Here is a 17835-nt window from a genome sequence, read left to right as displayed (position 1 = left end):
ATTGCTTTCAAAAACAAGATCCAGGTATATGTTGTTTTAGGAAATATGCAAAAATAAAGTGACAGTGTTATGGGTTAAAATATTCTACCAAAAGATATGTTGAAGTCCTAATCTCCAGTGCCTGTAAATGTGACCTTATTTGGAAATACATCTTTGCAGATATAATCACAATGAGGTCATTAGGGTGAGTCTTAATCCAATATAACTAGTGTCTTCATAAGAGAAGGAAAAGAGACACAGACACAAAGACATGGGAGAAGACCATGTGATGATGGAAGCAGAGATTGGAGTGGTAGGTCAGTAAACCAAGAAATGCCAAAGATTGCCAGCATACCAGAAGCTGAAAGAAAGGCACGGAACAAACTGTCCCCTAGAACTTCCAGAGACAGAGCACAGCTCTGCTGACACCTTGATTTCAGACATTCAGCCTCCAAATATCTGTTGTTAAACCATTCAGTTTGTGATAATTTATTACACTTGCCCCAGGAAACTAACGACAAAGAAAGGTGGAGAATAAATGGATATATTAGGGAAATGCAAACCAAAAGAGAGCCTTATCAGTAAAGGATCAAGCAAAGTATCAAACAGAGTAAAATTCTAGGCTAAAGATAGTAAATGTATTATATAAATAAAAGTTACGATTCTCCAAGAAGTTATAGAGAGGCAGTGTTGAAAAGGGCACAGACTAAAGAGCCTATACTCTAGACACAGATGCTCTAGAACCAGGCTGTAGTTCCTGGCTCTGTTATTAAATATCTCTGTGACTTTAGGGATATTCCTTAACTTTTCTATGCCTCATTTTCTATAACTATAAAATGGGAATGATAATAATAGTTCACTTATAGGCAGTTATGAGAAACAAATGAATTAATATATGTAAAATTAATATATTTAAATGAATTTATATGCACTAATATATAAAAATACATGGTTAAAACAATAGTTATCATAGAACAAACACCAAAAAAGTTAGCTATAATTTTTCTCCTCTTATTATTATAAAACATCATATAAAAACCATCCAAGCAATGTGGGATATAAAATAAAACCTGAAGAAAAGAAGAACTTTATAAAGTCACTATCTGGTAGAGGATTTTTAAACAATCACTTTCAGAATTTGACATATCAATTTGCCACAAAAGAACAAATTCTACAGAGGATTGGATGATACAACCAACAAGGTAAAACAAACACATAGTATTATACTAAAAGCAGAAAATATATCCTATTTTCCAGACAAAATCTCATTATTATGAAACCAAGATAAATTCTTAATAACATCCTTAAAAAAGATTTTATAATTCTCATTCTCTCTCCATGACCCAAGAAAACTAGAAATCAAAAAGCCAAATGCAGCTTAAGCATTTGAATATTAAGATATTTATATCAAAATAACCACTGTAAAATACCACTCTTCTCTGCATCACTCTGTTTTATGGCAATCAAGTGGCTGAGTTGTACAAAACTGCTCTTGCCCAAGAAGGGCCACCATCCATTGGTTCTAAACCAGGGTGGTACCATCTCCTTAAGGAAGATTTAGAAATGTATAAGGGTACACATTGTTGTTACAAAGACTGAGGAGTGCTGTTGGCCTTTCAGGTTTGGAGATCAGGGATGCTAAATGTTCTGCAAAGCTTGGAATACTCTTACACAATGTAGAACTGCCATGGCCAAAATATCAATAACGTTTCCATTGGTAAACATTGTTTTAAAAGTGACTACAGGGCAAAGAATCCACAGGTGCTTAAGATATTTCTGTTTGAAATTAAGTTAACACTACTAGGGTAAAAAAGTCTTCTATAAACCTAGCAGGCAATTCAATGTTCAATTTTCCACAGCAAGAACCAAATTCAAGAAACTTCTTTGTTTTTGGACAATACTCAGAGAGCATATAAGACTGTTTAGAGATTGTTGCAGAATCTCATTTTCTTTTATTACTAAGACTCAAAAAGGGAATTCACATTTTTTATTTATAGAATAATTAGATAAATGTATAAGTCAGTACATATGGAACTGTAAATCTATGTAATTTGCTATTTAGGTTATATTAGCTAAGTCAAGTTCTGAGTGCACAAAACTTTGTTACTGGAAACATTAGTGCTTCCGGTAACTACATCTTGCACATTCTCATGTAAAAACAAAGTATTTCAAGAACGTTCTTTCTTAGTATTTCTGATGGCACTAAGACAGAAGGCAATGTTCTAGAGTAGATAGTATATAGGGATGAAAATGAAAAAAAACATGAGTGTTGGCCCTACCATTTACTATGTGAACTTCTCTGTGCTTACTCATCAGTGACATTGGAATAACAGTATTTGCCTTATTTGTCTTGAAAGATTGAGATGCAGAGTAACTATAAAATCCCTACAATGGCCTGACAAGCTGCCCTGGAACTCACCCTCCCTATACCTTATTTCCTGCCTAATTTCCTCTTTCTCCCTCTGCTGCACTGGTTTCTTGTTCTAATGTAAGATCTCTGCACTGACCTTTCCCTCTACCCAGACACTCTACCCTTGATAGCTTCAAGCCCACCCTCTCACTCCCTTACTTCCATGAGGTCTCTGCTGAAATGCCACCTTGTCAGAGAGGCAGTCATACATCATCCAATGAAATACAGTGCTCCCAACTTTATTCTACTTTATTCTTTTACATAGTGATGATCTACTGTGTAACACCTCAGATTTTACTTTGCTTGCTCTTGTCTGTCTTTTCTCTGTAGAATGTAATCTCAAGAAATGCAAGAAATTTTGCTATCCTTTCCTTAGGAATAATATTCTACTAATAAATTAGAGTTTTCTGAATCTGTCCATATAAAAATTTAGCAATCTGTTTAGTTGGGAAGTTTGTATCTCTACTTTTTACTAATTAATGTGAAATTATATATTATTTTTTTAAGACATTACATGTTTTCAGACACATAATTCTCATGATTTAGAATAGTATGGAAAGTTACCCTTTTAACCTGTCTACTCTGCCTATCTTAATTATCCCAGTGCTCAAATATTCAAAACATGCATTGAATTTGCATACTGTTTCCCTGAAAAGATACTATATTCACTCTATTTTGAAGTGAATTTTTTTCTTCATTAAAAGCAACATGTTATATTTCAAGACTTCAATATGTCACAAGCTAGGTGGGCCAAAAGCATATTATTTGCTCTAATAAAACAGTTTTCTACTGCAGTGTAGTGTAGTGGAAAGCAGAGACCATTTCTTATACATTTTACATTTCTCTCATATATTGTACACAGCAGATGCTCCATAATCATTGATTAATTTGAGTATAGACATTCATGCAGTGATAAGTATCCCCCCCTCTTCTTTAAAGAGAAATAAAATAAAGAAGATACTTACGTTTAGAGCCTGATGAAGAAGATCCACTGGCAGTCGATTTTGATCCCCCTTTCATGGAAAAGGCTCCTTTCCCCCTGCGAGTTGTTACAGCCACTCTGGGACGCTTCAGCGGAATTACTGCACGGGGAGGTGGAGGCACACGCCCATGGTAATCAAATAACCTTCACAAAATACAAACGTGGCTGAGAATTGGTTTATGCCTAAGTGTTCTATCAAATGTGTGAGACGATTAAGAGAATGGCCTTGTAAAAAATGTCAATAAATGTTTTTGTTATCATTGTTGTCCTCAAGAAGATTCATTTTTCGCTAAAGAAACAGGATGCTAATATAGTCTATGCTTTCTGGGCATCAGAATCTGACCCTTAATATGAATTCATTTTTAAGGTATGAAAGAACAAGGAGCTTTTCAATATGTTGAAATTATGTCGACCTTCATTCCCAAGTATATTTCTTTTCTTGATTTAACAGATTTATCCATTTTAGGAACAGAAATATTCCTTTAACACATCAGATACTTATTAGCACGTAAGTGTGAAAGGAGGAATAGACCATGCAGAATCAGGGACAAAGAAAATTACTGTATGATCAGAAAACAGCTCAGAAGGAAAAAAAAAATAGGAGTATGTCTAGTTTAAAGAGGGCAGCTATAAGAGACAAATCAATATTGTTCCTTATCTCTCTCTAAGGATTTCCTTAAGTAATGAAAGGCTCAGCTGACTACAGAAAAAAGGAGACTGAGTTTGAATGAAATGCCCATAGCATGAGGACAAACCTTTGTTGACTCAAGAACTGGTGGGAAATATTTATCAGGATAACTTTTTTACTATTCTGACTATTGGATAGACATGCAAATTGAGACTAGAGATATTTGTAGTTAGCTATTAAAAAATTCTGTAACAAAAAAGAATACCAGTAAAATTCTTTGAAGTTTCTGCTAAAAAGTGAAAAATGGTATTCACTACAACCAAGGCATTTCCATTAAACAATGAAAGGACTCAAAAGTATAAGAATATTTACTCATTTATATAAATATATAATTAATAGATTCAAAGTTTCGTATTATTTATACTGCATACACATAACAAATTTTTGTGTGACTTAGCACATTTGAGCAGAATAAAAGGTTCAGAGAAAAAAATATGATATATATATTCTATTTGCCAGTGAACCAGAGGTATTATTACTTTGTCCACTATAAAGAAAATAGTGTTATTGACTTAGAATGATAATTATTATGTAGTTTACTGTGACACCATTATATGGATTACATTCTCATAACTGCTTTAAAACAGTCAATAAAAATAATGTGAAAGACAGAAATGAGAAAACTAGAACAGTTTTAAATTTTAAAATATCTAAAACCTTCTATAATAGGTTATTTCATAAAATTACATCTCATTTACACATACAGATGGAAATGTGATCATCTCTTTTTGGAAAATAGTAAATGAAATATAATCACAAGATAGGCTGGTTTCCAAATATTCATTCATAAATAATGAAAACTATGACACTATGGAGAAGAAAATTTGTATATAAAACACTTTTAAAGCAGAACTTAGTACTAGGATTGTCTTCTACATTAGAGAGCTACACTGTCCAAAAATGATTTGGAAACATGCTAGGGAAATACTAAGAGCTGTCTGGAAAGGAAAATAAATGAAACGAGACAGAGTTAAAGAGAGGTGTCATCCTCTGTGCATAAGCAAAGTCCATTAGAGCCACAGAACTGCCAGCAAATATCAGGTCATGGATGTCAACACATTATAGTTTGCTTCAAAAGATATAGACAGGATGAGGCTGAAAAGGGTTGTGAATCTCATTCATACCACTAAGGGCTGGAAAATCAAAAGGGTCAACTAAGCCTGCCCCTCATTTCAATCACAAAACAAAGTCTACATTACTTATTTATAAGCTGAATTCACAGAGCAACTTAAGTCAGTGAACCAAGATACTAAGGCACTTTTCATGAGCTAAAACACCCAGAGCTATTGAGCAAAAAGAAATATGACAATTGACTGATCTCTCCCAGGGTAGAAGTTGCTGCTTGAGATGAATGGCAAGCTCTTCTGGAGGAACAATTTCCCCAGGACTTGAAAATGCAATTTAGCAGGTTCATTAAATAAACTAATCTATACACTGGGTTAAGAAAATTTCTAAAGCACAACTAAAATGTATAATGATGTAAAAATGCTATACTGGAAATGCAGGCCAAGTAAAGTCACCATATTCACTGCTACTTCAATTAAAATGCAATTCAATAATATTTTAACTGCAATGTTTATCAATATTTCTATTGCTTCCCCCCAAACAGGGATTACAAAGCTTCCAGTGTTGGCCAGGCCTACTCTCCTGTGGAGAAAAGAGAGCTACATTTGTTCACTGTACTTGTGACATACTTTTAGTATAGGATGTACATTTTAGTAAAATGCTCAGTGTGTGTTGTATTCTTTGTTGTAAACTCCTATAGGAAGTAACCCTTGTTCTCTGAATATTTTGATGTGTTGCTTCAAAGAAACATGACTCCTTTCTCACCATGGAATCAGGTTTTACCAATTTATTCTGTCACTGTGTTGGGAAGATATGCGGCATCAGAACTTAATTTTTAAAAAGTGATATTGTAATATACAAACAAAGCTAAATGGGCATTTTGTGTGAGAATATAATTTTAAATTTTAATGGAGTTGGGATGTTTGTTAATTTTCACTGGGCAAAGTTGAGTTTACCAGAAATAAAAAGAAGGAAGACTGGGTATTGTCCTAAAGCATAAAAACATAACAAGATAAGGATGGGAAGGGGTCAGCTTTCTGGGATTGCAGGATGAGATGTAGGGGCTCTTCTAAATGCAGAAGGAAGTAGGTGAAAGGCAGCCTGTGAAGGAGACACAAGCATTGTCTTTCTCATCCGAATCCTGTCTATAGCAAATCAAAGAAAATAGTCCAACAAAAATTGCCATACAATAGAATTAAATAGAATCCAAATCTCCAAGGTCAGTTAAAAGCTTAAAATTTCTTCCGTCCTCTTGGTTTTTTGTTCTTCCACTCCCAGAATTACATTCCCTTTCCTTTTCTGTAATGGTCCTTCATTTTCCCTAATATTGTTAGAATACTGTTTTTCCCATAATGTTTACAGGTCAAATAGCTAATGATTTATAATGAAGTCAAACACATAATTCTCCCTTCCCTAAGGTCTATTTTAAAATAAAAACTTTAAAAGACCTACTTTCAATCAGTAAATAACATAAATGTAGTCAGATTTTAATAAAAGCAACAAACTGAGGACGTTTGAGGGTCTATTTTATTGAATAAACATTTCTACTTTTCATGTCCCCATTTCTTGTTTGGAATTTTGTTTTCTTTAATAATATCATTATCATTATTTCATGTATAATTTCATTATCAAGCAAAAGCTAAAAACTGGTAAACAATTTTAATATTGATTTACTTGATAAAAATAGACATACCTTGTCTCTAGAAAGAATAAGGATATTAGTTATTTTAATAAGTTGCTTTTTGGACAAAGGCAACTTAAAGTTATACTGACATATAAAATGAATATAATTTTGAATTCTTGTTTTTACTAAAAGTTTATTATTATTAAACTTCAACAATAATAAAGCAACCTTTACATGCATTTTCAGAAAAAATACATGGAAAGAAAACAACTACCAATCTCTCACCCTAAAACAACTACTGTCATTCTCTATTTTTTTTCCCACAAGCATCCATATTTTGCACATAACTGAAAACATAATATATGTACAGTCATGTATCCTGGCTAATTCTCTTTGATTTATATTAAGAACGTTTCTCAAGTTTGCTAAATGGTCTTCCTAATGTTTATTTTAATTGCTGTGGTGCATTTTCTCAAGTAGATACACCACAGACTAGTAAATCATTTCTTGATTGATGGAGTTTTGACTTGATGCCTATTTTTCACTGTCAACCAATGTGATTTTAAAATTTGTGAAAAAAAATTGAAAATGTAATATTTGCATATTACACTGAACACTAAAATTTCATTTAGATAAATAGTAATTTAAGAAGCAGTAATTACCTGTTTTCTTCTAAATTTCCCTCATAAAAAAGAGTTTTTCATTTTCTTTATTTATGAACCCAAACTTACAGTCCCTACGTGGTTAAATGCTAACCAAACAATGTAGTCTAGACTTAGGGTTAAATAACTGACCTGCCCAGAGCCAAATTCTGACAACAAATTCAGGGCCGTGTTCTCACTGGGGTCTTTTAGCAGATAAATGAAGATCATTAACTCTAGGACCAGAGAAGATTTCCAGCTCTGTCTTGATTCAACCTTGCACCTTTCTGTCTTCAGCATGCTTAACTTCTGGTAAAAATAGTCTATAAAACCAAATTAAGGTGCCTATTCATTTTTAAGAAAGGATATATTTGAAATCCACATGAATGATTCTAGCCTATTAGTATATCTCTTTTCTATACTGTTTGAAGTACTCAAAATTCTGTTTATAATTTCTACCTTGACTTCAAATAAGCTTTTGGTTACAACTGAAACCGAAAATACTTTTTAAAGGCACACTACACTTGAGATCAGTCAATGAGTAATTCTCATTTCTGTTTTTTCTCCCTAAACTTTTCCAAGATTTTCAGTGAAGCCACCCCTGCCAACAACCCATCCCACATCAGGCTCCATCCCCAATCTTGTACAAATGCTTCTTGAACATGCTTTTAAAGGACTTTCTGAAATTGTCAATGATCTTTTTTTGGCAATATTTTGATCTTAACTTAATCTTTATATTTTGTATAATTTTTCTATCTTTTATATCTTGTATACAGTTTTGGGTAATTAAAAAGTGAATGTAATTAAATAGCAATGGTGAGGTTATAAATCAATAAAATGATTCTCCTATTTAATTATTACAATTCTGTAATGTGTATGTTGTTAAGCCATTTTGCCCATGAAGGAAACCTGTGAAAAAATGATGAGATGACTCCCCCAAGTTTAACCAGTCAACACATGCACACCGAGGCCTGAAACTTGCTTCTAACTCCAAATCGCACCCTTTGTCAACTGGGCCATGCTACGGTTTCCAAATGTTTTAAGTGGAATCCCATTCTATCAGATGGTAATTTAAATTTGCACAGTGAAATAGATGTTGCTTCTTGCTAATATGTTTTTCCAGTATTCATGAATATATACTGTGCTCTATAATCAATGATCTGAGACAAGTGCAACTTGACAGAGTTTTTTTCATTAACTTCAACTCTGGTAGCTTGTCTTATGTTAATTTACACAAGGTCAAAATGGATCCAGATCTGAACAATACAGATTTTGAATCACTGATATATATATATAAAATATGGAAAAGCAGCTCTGGCATTTCTTTTTCTCTGTCAATACACGTTTATTCATTACTGGAGGTTATAAATGGCTCGGTGCCTTTCCTGATACTATTGAAAAAAGGTTGGATTAAAACTGCTAATATCTCAGAAATTGAAAACATTCCTCAGGGGTGTTCAATATAATTTTAGGTATACTCCTCCTTTCACTTTACTTGGAAGAGTATATATATTTATGTTTCATTTTAATAACATGTGATGTTTTTCATGTAGAGTCACACTTGACATTTTAAAAGACAATGTCACTGAATGCTGTAAATTATTGGGCAATTCTTTGTGTAATACAAAAAATGAAAGTTTAGAATAACCACTCAATTCTATTATTTAGTGATACTCTTCATGATCCCTGAAACCATGGATAGACACTAAATTAGTTTTTGGAAAAATTACTGCTGGATAAATGTACCAAAACAATTACATTAAGATGGAACTTTGTGTAGAGAAGTTTTCTAAGCTGAAACAGTTTAAGGGTTGAAAATCCCCAATTACATTAGAATTCCCAAAACTGGCAGAAATAGGCTAACAATAAGATGTAAATCAATGTCAGTTATTAAGGTATTATCTCTCAGCTTATGTGAGACATTCAGTCACATCTGGGGTTGGGAGTCTGCAAACCACATTTCTGTGGGGTCCAGCTGGCTCCTTGCTAGGCTCAGCCAATTAAGGACCTGAGAAGGAGACTGGAAGAGGAAGAGAGAACTTGACCCTTCCTGCTTTGCTTCCTGTTTTTGTTTTGGGTCCCTTTTCTTGTCAGCGTTACTCTAGCCTTGTTTCTTAACCCTGGCAGCAAAAAATCATTCCAGTAGTAGCAACTGAATCCAGTTTGAGTAATTTTGCAACATTTGCAGAACAGTCTTCACACTTCCTCAGAGATCCTGGCACCAGTTGGTATTGCCCCCTTAGAGGTCTGGGTTCCAGCCCCACGGGTTCCCCCTCTGGGCTCAGATACAGCAGCAGCAGCTAAGCAGAACCTCCTACTCACATTGTGAGTTGTGCAAATCCCCTTTTCTACAGTGATATTTGATAATCCCATCTTTTCCTCTGTTTCCCCAACCCTAGAGGTGGTAGCTGCTTCTTGTAGTTTGCTAACTCCATCATACCACTGTGGGTTTTATTGTTGCTGTTTATTTGTTTTTGCCTTTTCAGTTCCTTAATACATAGTTAGAAAATTTTTACAAACAATTCTCCTTGTTCAACATAACTGTATGATTTCCATTTTCCTGACAGAAAACCAAGCAGCATGGAGTTAATGGAAATAACTGAATGGTCTCTCTCTGCAGATAAGAGTGTGCAGCTGCAACTAGAATGTTCTGGGGGGGAGTAGGAGGAGGGAAAACAATTCAAACAGAATGATCCAGAGGTGTCACGATGGACTATTATGGAAGGACAACTGAGCAACCAGTGTATTGCTCTGTCATAGGGACACTGCTACATGAATAACAGTATAAGAAACATATTCTCCATCACTGTTAATGGTTACCGTTAATGGTTACTAGTAGCTAACATGGATTAAGCACAAAAAACATACCAGGCATAATGCAGGTCATGAAAATGTGTTACTTCATTTAATCCTTAGAACAATCTTATGAGGTAGGCATTAAATTCATGCTCACTTCATAGATGAGACAATAGTTTTTGTGGTATTAAATAAGTTGCCCAAGTTTGCACCACTAGTAAAAAGAGAAAAGAAATTAACCATAACTACAAGCAGAGAGTAACTAAGGAGGAATTAGTGTGGATAAAACTGTTAGCACTGACTTGGTAAGCTATTTCTCTTCTCCAGCCTCTCCACTCTGTTTTCCTTTCCTGGGGATCTATGTTCACAGGGAACTCCTGACTACCTCTACTAGTGGCAGATGCTTCTGTCTTTCTTAGCCAAGTGAAAAAATGAAACATAAACTAATGAGGGCACAGACTGCTCAGAGAGTCTGTTAGCAATACACCCATACTGATCTTTGAACACTTATAAACCAAACAGATTTTATATAAGACAAATAAATGATTTTGGAAATTGTTCAGAGTTAGCTTTTTTGTGTAGTGGAGTGTCATCTGAAAGCTTCAGGCTCTGTAATTATTTGCTGATTAAGGCTCTTGCTCTTTTGCATGTAAAATCTGCCTATCTGCCTATCTATCATCTGTCTAATCTATCTAATGATTTTTATTGATAAAATGCAAATGCAGATATTGGCTTCATTTTAAAAATGAAAAACTGAAAACCTACCTAGTTGCCCAAAGTTACAGGTTAATTACCAGAACTTGGGTCTCCTACCATCTACTTCATTTTAGGTAGAAATTCTTTCAATGTGGAAGGAAATCACATGATAGAAAATACTTAAGAGATTACAATGCAAAAACATTTTCATATTAACAGATTAAAAGACAATGTATATTAATTGAAAACTTTATTCATAGCAATGAAGACAGTGTTCTGCATCCTGAAACATAAAAGCATATCAGAAAATGTTTTTACATTTGTCAAAAACTAAAATTTACATTTGTCAAAAACTAAAATTTTTAAATAAAGAATATCTAAATGTTATCTTTCGTAGTAACTGGGATTATTTTAATGCTGTCAGATCTTCACATCATTAGGACAAGTTATTATAAGCTATTTAATATTTAAAATAAAATATTATATTTTATAGAAATTATAAAAATTATTTGAGAAAACCATCCTTAAAAATTCATGTTTGGTCCTAAAGGGTTGACTAGAGAAATCATTTGCTTAACTCAGTAGTTTGAACATAGTGGTGATAAAGGTATGGTTGTGGATCTAATTTCCATGCAGATAAGCTTATTTCCTGTTATGTAAAACCATAGACTGACATTGCTCCTCTTCTGTTTTGCGTATCCACACAGTTGGTTGTTGAGTATAAATGGAGACCTAGTTTATGATTGTAGTTCTCCCACTAATTAACTATGTGACCTTGGAGAAAACAAAATGTCTCTAAATCTAAGGAGATGAATTAATCACAAAAATTGAGTATCCACTATGTGTGAGACTTGATGATAGTCCCTGAGGATACAATAAGCAAAACTGAGCATCTTCCCTGCCCTTTTGGAGGAAGGAAGGACATAAATCAAATACTGTTGTTGCAGAGAGAAATATAGCAATAAAAACCAGGAACAGTGCTGTGAAGGAATAGTAACAGGTGCTGAGAGGGGAACAGAGGAACCTCATTTAGTCTGAGAGAGGTGTTCATGCTGAGATCTGAAGGATGAAGTCAAGTTAACTGACGGTGGAGTGAGGTATGAGAAGGAGCAATCAGAAGAAGGTCCCCAGGCAGGAAGGAACACCGTGTTCTTGTGGAACTGAAAAAGGACCCTCGTGGCTGGAGCAGAGAGAGCAAGACCCTTACAAGGGATTATGAAGTTTCTTCCCTATTTAAAATGTCTATTCTGTTTTTCTCTGTTTGCATTTTTATGCCTTGGAATTTTTGTTTGTTTGTTTGAATGAATTTATTTACAATTAAAGCCTTAAACAATATTTACCTCATTTTGTGTGTGTGTGGTCCAATGATCTATCTACACACAGTCAGTCCTTGTTTTGCATATCTCTAATATCTCAATTACCAATGCTTAGTTAAATAACACCAGTCCCCCAACAGCACAAAACAAATTTCAGTTACCCCATATATATTAACTGTGAGTAATTTCGTAAAGTCCAAGCTTTGCTGCTAGTTTTTCAGTCCACAAATCAATAAGTAAATGACAGATGCTCATGATGATCAGTGGCCAATCACATCACCTCTTTCAAAGTCTGTCAGTGATTTGTCCCTGTGCATCTGTTAGTTCACACAAGGATAGCAAATGTGTAGTTGTATTGTTTCCTTGTCTGCTGGTGATAAATCCATGTGGCATTTTATAAAAATGGATAATCAAAAGAAGGGATTGGTGCAGCAAAGAGTTGAAAAGTAACACTGGAAATAAAATTAAATGTAAATGGAATTAGAGGAGAAATAGCTGACTATAGGGCTGTGGACACTCTTGTATTCAAGAGACTCTAGAGATGGAGGCAGAGGAACTTAGTAAAATAAAACATATTCTTTTATTCCAAATATATATATTACATCCGATATGTTTATATGAATTTTAAGTAGTATGCTCCCCAGAAAGCCCTAAGGATTGATTTGCACAGCCTAAAAATGGCCCTGAATGCCAAAAATTCCTTCAAAATCCACAAAGCTATTTGATATACAGTTTACCTGAAAAAAAAAAATTCCCACAAGGTATCATAAATTGACTTCCTTAAACACAGTGCCCACAGATGAAGCAAAATAGTGGTTTAAGCCAGAGATAAATGCACTCCTTTACATAAAATTACATCTAAAAGGAAAATATCAGAAATTAAAGATGTTATATTAAAATATGCTATTGTAAGTTGAAATTAAAACATATTGACATAAATGAGAAAGTGGTTGTGATGTGCTGGAAGGGGACAAAGATGTCCCAGAGGAAGTGACACTTGGCAAAAGAACCACATACTGAGGGAAGTCTCAGAGGTAGTTCACAACATTAATAAAATGTCAAAGCTGATCCAGTCTTGGGAGTATGACAATTCACCAAGGAATAAAAGAGGTGCTTTCTCCATATTATAATAAAAGAAGAAGGCAAGTGCTGTTCAAATTACTTTCGATAAGTCTTTTTTTACAAAGAAATGAAGCAAACTAATTCTCAGTATTTTTACATTACAGTGTTAAAATTTTAAATTAGTGTACTAAATAGCTATTAGTTTCACTGTATTTTCTTATACGTATGAAGAGGGAATTTAAATATATGTATACATGTGTAAATATGTATATTTATAACATAAAAGAGTTTTTAATGTTTTGACAAAAAATTGTTAAAGGTCATGGAAAAATCCTATTTCCCCCCATTGATTATTAACATCACTCTGCATGGTTTTCTTTTATGGTCACACACTGCTATGCAAAGCAAGAATTGTCCTTAATTTTTACTGAATCTATGTGTTGTATGAAAGCAGATGTATTTTAGAAGGTTGTACTCATTTTCTGAATTTATAAATCTCTCAGTCTTGAAGAATTCCAAGTCACCTACACATCTGGAAAATAATATGGGTTAATTCAATCTTTAGAATATCATCCAAACATTAGAAACCAAATTTTAGGCTTAAGCACCTTTGAATTCTGAAAGTCCAAGATCTACTATATTTCAGTAAGTACAATCAAAATAGAAAAATCTGGCTATCTTATATTTTATTGGGACTTTTTTTTACTATAAAATATTATTTAAATGTATTAATCAATAATACCTGTGAATGAAATGTACAGAACAGTTAAAACATAATTTAAGTCAAAGGGAAAGAAGGATGAGAAATTTACATACCTATTGTAGAAATCATCTCTGTAGTAATCATAGTCAAAGACATAACCACTAAGGAGGGAAACAAAAAATTATTTGTTGACAACAGCAATTTTGGTATTAATTTATAATGTAATAGCAATACATTTGTTACTTTTAAATATTTATTTTTCAATGTAATTATGTATCCAAAGGGCTTTACAAGATAATGTCTAATTGGATATAATGCCGTATCAAACTCATTATATGTTTGACAATGAAAAGACTGATAATGGATTGAGTGGTTTGGAATGGAAGCTGAGAGCAGAAAGCAAAATTAATTTTTTAATACTTGAACTACTTGTAGGACCACTTTTTTTACCCCAGACAAGATATAATATAGCTATCCTTTTTTCCTAAGGTATGTATACTGAGGCTAAATGAACATTAAACAAATGGTATTGAAATAACATAAATGAAAGGGTTTAATGATGCACTCATTGTTAGAAAAGTAAATAGAAATGTAGTTTCCTCAGAAATCCAGCATTTCCTTTTGATTCTAAAAACTTGTGATTCAATACTTTATAGAGAGAAAAATTAAAAAAAAAAAACACTTTGAGTCTTACCAACAATAACAATAATTTAGGGCATTTAAATAGGAATTAATACATACATTTTAGTGATAAGATTATTAACAAGCTCCTTAAAGGAATGTAAAAAAAATTTCCCCCATCCACTTGTACAATTGTTGTTTACAAAGCACTTTATATGAATTATTTCCTTTTAATTTTAAGTCCTCACAACAACTCTGTTGGATACTATAACTGGAAAAAAACTAATGTGCACGGGACCTAAGGGGCTATCTCAAATTTTTATCACTAGTAAGTGACAGAGCTGAAGCTTCAGAGAAAGACTTCTGAATCCATGTCTGGAGCTATTTTTTATGACACCATGCAACCCTCCCTAGCTTGGAAGAAATTTAATCTCGTGATGAATGGAGTATCTCTACTGCAGGGGACTAATCATTTAAAATGTTTATTCATTTGTTATTGTTGTAATATATATATATAACATAAAATTTACCTTTCTAAGCTTTCTGTAGTCAATATTTAATGCCAAAATTCAGTGGCATTAAGTACATTCACAATGTTGTGCAAACATCACCATTAACCATTTCCAAAATTTTTTATCATCCCAAACTGAAACTCTGTATCCATTCAACAATACTTCTCCATTCCCTCCTTCCCCTGGCCCCGCCCACCAAGCCCCAGTGACTGCTCCTGTTGCTATGAATTTCCCTATTCTAGGTACCTCATATACGTGGAATCATACAATATTTGTCCTTTTTTGTTTGGCTTATCTTACTTAGCATAATATTTCAAGGTTTATCGATGTTGTAACATATCATAATTCCATTTTTTTATAACTAAATAATACTTCATTGTATATATATACTTTTTGTTTACCTATTCATCCATTAATAGACATCTGTGTTGTTTCCACCTCTTGGCTGTTGTGAATAGTGCTACTATGAACATCGGTGCACAAGCATTTGTTAGAGTTCCTGCTTTCATCCCCTTTGGGTATATGCCTAAAAAGAGTATTGCTGGGTCATATGGCAATTCTGTGTTTAACCACTGTACAACAGGCAAGTCATTTTATATTCCCCAGATGGTCAACTTAATGGTCCTTTACTTTCTAACTATTCTTATGTTAGGAAAAGTGAAAGAACATATTGAGTAGGGCTTGCTATTTCTGGTTTTCCGGATAAGTGTATGTATTTGTCCTGACACTTGTTACATATGGCAGGGTGGAGAAAACCTGCTATAGCATACATAGCCCATCAGAGAGGGTTGGTTTCACCTCCAACCAGTCTAATGGAACACAATGACTTTGAACGCAAGTTCTGAAGTGCAAAGTGAAGACCTATTCCATGTGAGTGTCTGATGGAAGACCAAGCATTGTCTAGCCAGAGCAGTGCTGCTGTATATCTACCTCTGCAAACAAAGGAAGAAAATGAGACCACTGCTGAAGCAGTAAGAGCAAAAGTAACCCTTTTTGTCCCACAGTCACAGATTGTTTAAGTCGTAATGTTTAATACTTTAGTTGATATTGCCGGTGTTAGACTCAACTATGATGTTGTGTTGAGGGATTTTAAAGAAAACTTACTGGCTAGCACCAAATCCAAGGTATAAATTTCACCTCAAAAGTCTCCTGAAATAGCAGTACATATAATTTTCATTGTGATTTGGTTTCTTCTGCAGATAAGGGATATGATGACACTTTATCCAAACTTTTGTTTGGAAGTCTCAAGTTTAAGGTTATGCTACTTTCATACACATTTGTCATGAGTCATCATTGTTGTACCTTATGGCTGATTATTTTTAAGAACATGTTGGTAGATCTCCACAGCTTATTTATCTTACAACTGAAAGTTCGTACACTTTGACCAGCCCCATTTCTTTCAACTCCAGCTCCAGCCAACTACCATTTTACTGTTTCTATGGGTTTTGCTTTTCAGATTCCACATATAAGTGATACCATGCAGGATTTGTCTTTCTCTGACTTAATTCACTTAGCATAATGCCCTCAAGGTCTATCATGTTTTCACAGATGGCAAGATTTCCTTCTTTCTCATGGCTGAATAATATTTCATTGAATATACATACCACATCTTTATCCATTCACTTGATGACAGATACTTAAGAAACGATCATTTTGTGGTATGACGGACATGTTAACTAACTCTATGGTGGTAATCATTTTGCAATATATAAGTGTGTCAAATTAACATCTTGTATACCTTATGCTTACACAATATGTCAATTATACCTCAATAAAGCTGGGGGGAAAAAGAATATGTTTGTTGAATACAAATGTACGTATAATAATATTCATATTTGGATAACACAAATGAAGTTTCCAACAACCAAAGCAAAGAAAAAAAAGATAATCAAAACAATATATCATTTTAAGAATTTTGTTGAGACTTTGTTTATGAAACATGATGCCTGGGGAAGGAAACATTCTAGTTATTGAAACATTATTCTTGATGCTTTTCCATACATAATCTGATTTAACCTTAACAGTAGTCTATAAGATGTAGAGTGTTATCCTAATTTTACAGGACACTGAGGTCTAGATATATTAAATATCCTAAATAACACAGATAAGTATTCTAGTACAGCATAGTCATTCATATGCTCATTTGCCAAAACTTGAGTAAGGACCTATATGTCAGGAACTGTAAGAGGCACTTGCACTTAGAAGTGAAATTATTCTGTCTTTGTTCAATCTCACAGTCTAGCGGTGATCAAGATGGCCTTAATATCCTGCCCAGCTTGCCTAAACTATAGATTTCTTCCTGAATATAGTCCTCTGACCTCTCTTTGCTTAAGCATTTACTTCAGAAAACTTGTAATTGTATTGATAAATTCTCTGACATTTTGACATGTAAATATTCTCCCAGCCTCTTGCCTTGTCTTTCTTAAGGACCTGGGAACTATCTTAGAAATTAAGTAATAACAGTCATAATAATGATAATAATTAAATAATGTTGAGAAGTTACTGATTCTAATACATTAATTTGATATTAACCTAAGCATCAGACATGGTGATAGACATTTTAGATGCATTAAATAGCTATTGCTTGATAGGACAGTTATTTCCACACAGTGCTAATTCTCAGTATTTTCAGATGTGACCAGATAGAGAGAGACTAGTGGCTAAAGTGTTTTACCTTTTTTTCTGAAACTCTTTTAAAATACTTTATAACTTCAGAGAGTGGAGTTTAATAGCAAGAAGA

The 17835-nt window shown here is 33.7% G+C and overlaps 1 protein-coding gene across 4 annotated transcripts in view; it reads right to left on the bottom strand.

Annotated features, from left to right (window-relative positions):
* The window catches only part of RALYL (RALY RNA binding protein like), an 831637-nt gene that overhangs the window by 101630 nt on the left and 712172 nt on the right, over positions 1-17835 (bottom strand). For all 4 annotated transcript variants that reach the window (XM_059994834.1, XM_069541562.1, XM_059994831.1 and 1 more), the window contains 2 exons: positions 14076-14123; positions 3355-3515 (listed from right to left, as the gene is read on the bottom strand). In XM_059994834.1, coding sequence (XP_059850817.1) covers positions 3355-3515; positions 14076-14123 — 209 coding nt within the window. The remainder of the gene's footprint in view (positions 1-3354; positions 3516-14075; positions 14124-17835) is intronic.

The sequence above is a fragment of the Delphinus delphis genome, chromosome 17 (assembly GCF_949987515.2).
Source record: "Delphinus delphis chromosome 17, mDelDel1.2, whole genome shotgun sequence".
Taxonomy (NCBI): domain Eukaryota; kingdom Metazoa; phylum Chordata; class Mammalia; order Artiodactyla; family Delphinidae; genus Delphinus; species Delphinus delphis.
This window is presented reverse-complemented; position numbering and strand designations above follow the sequence as displayed.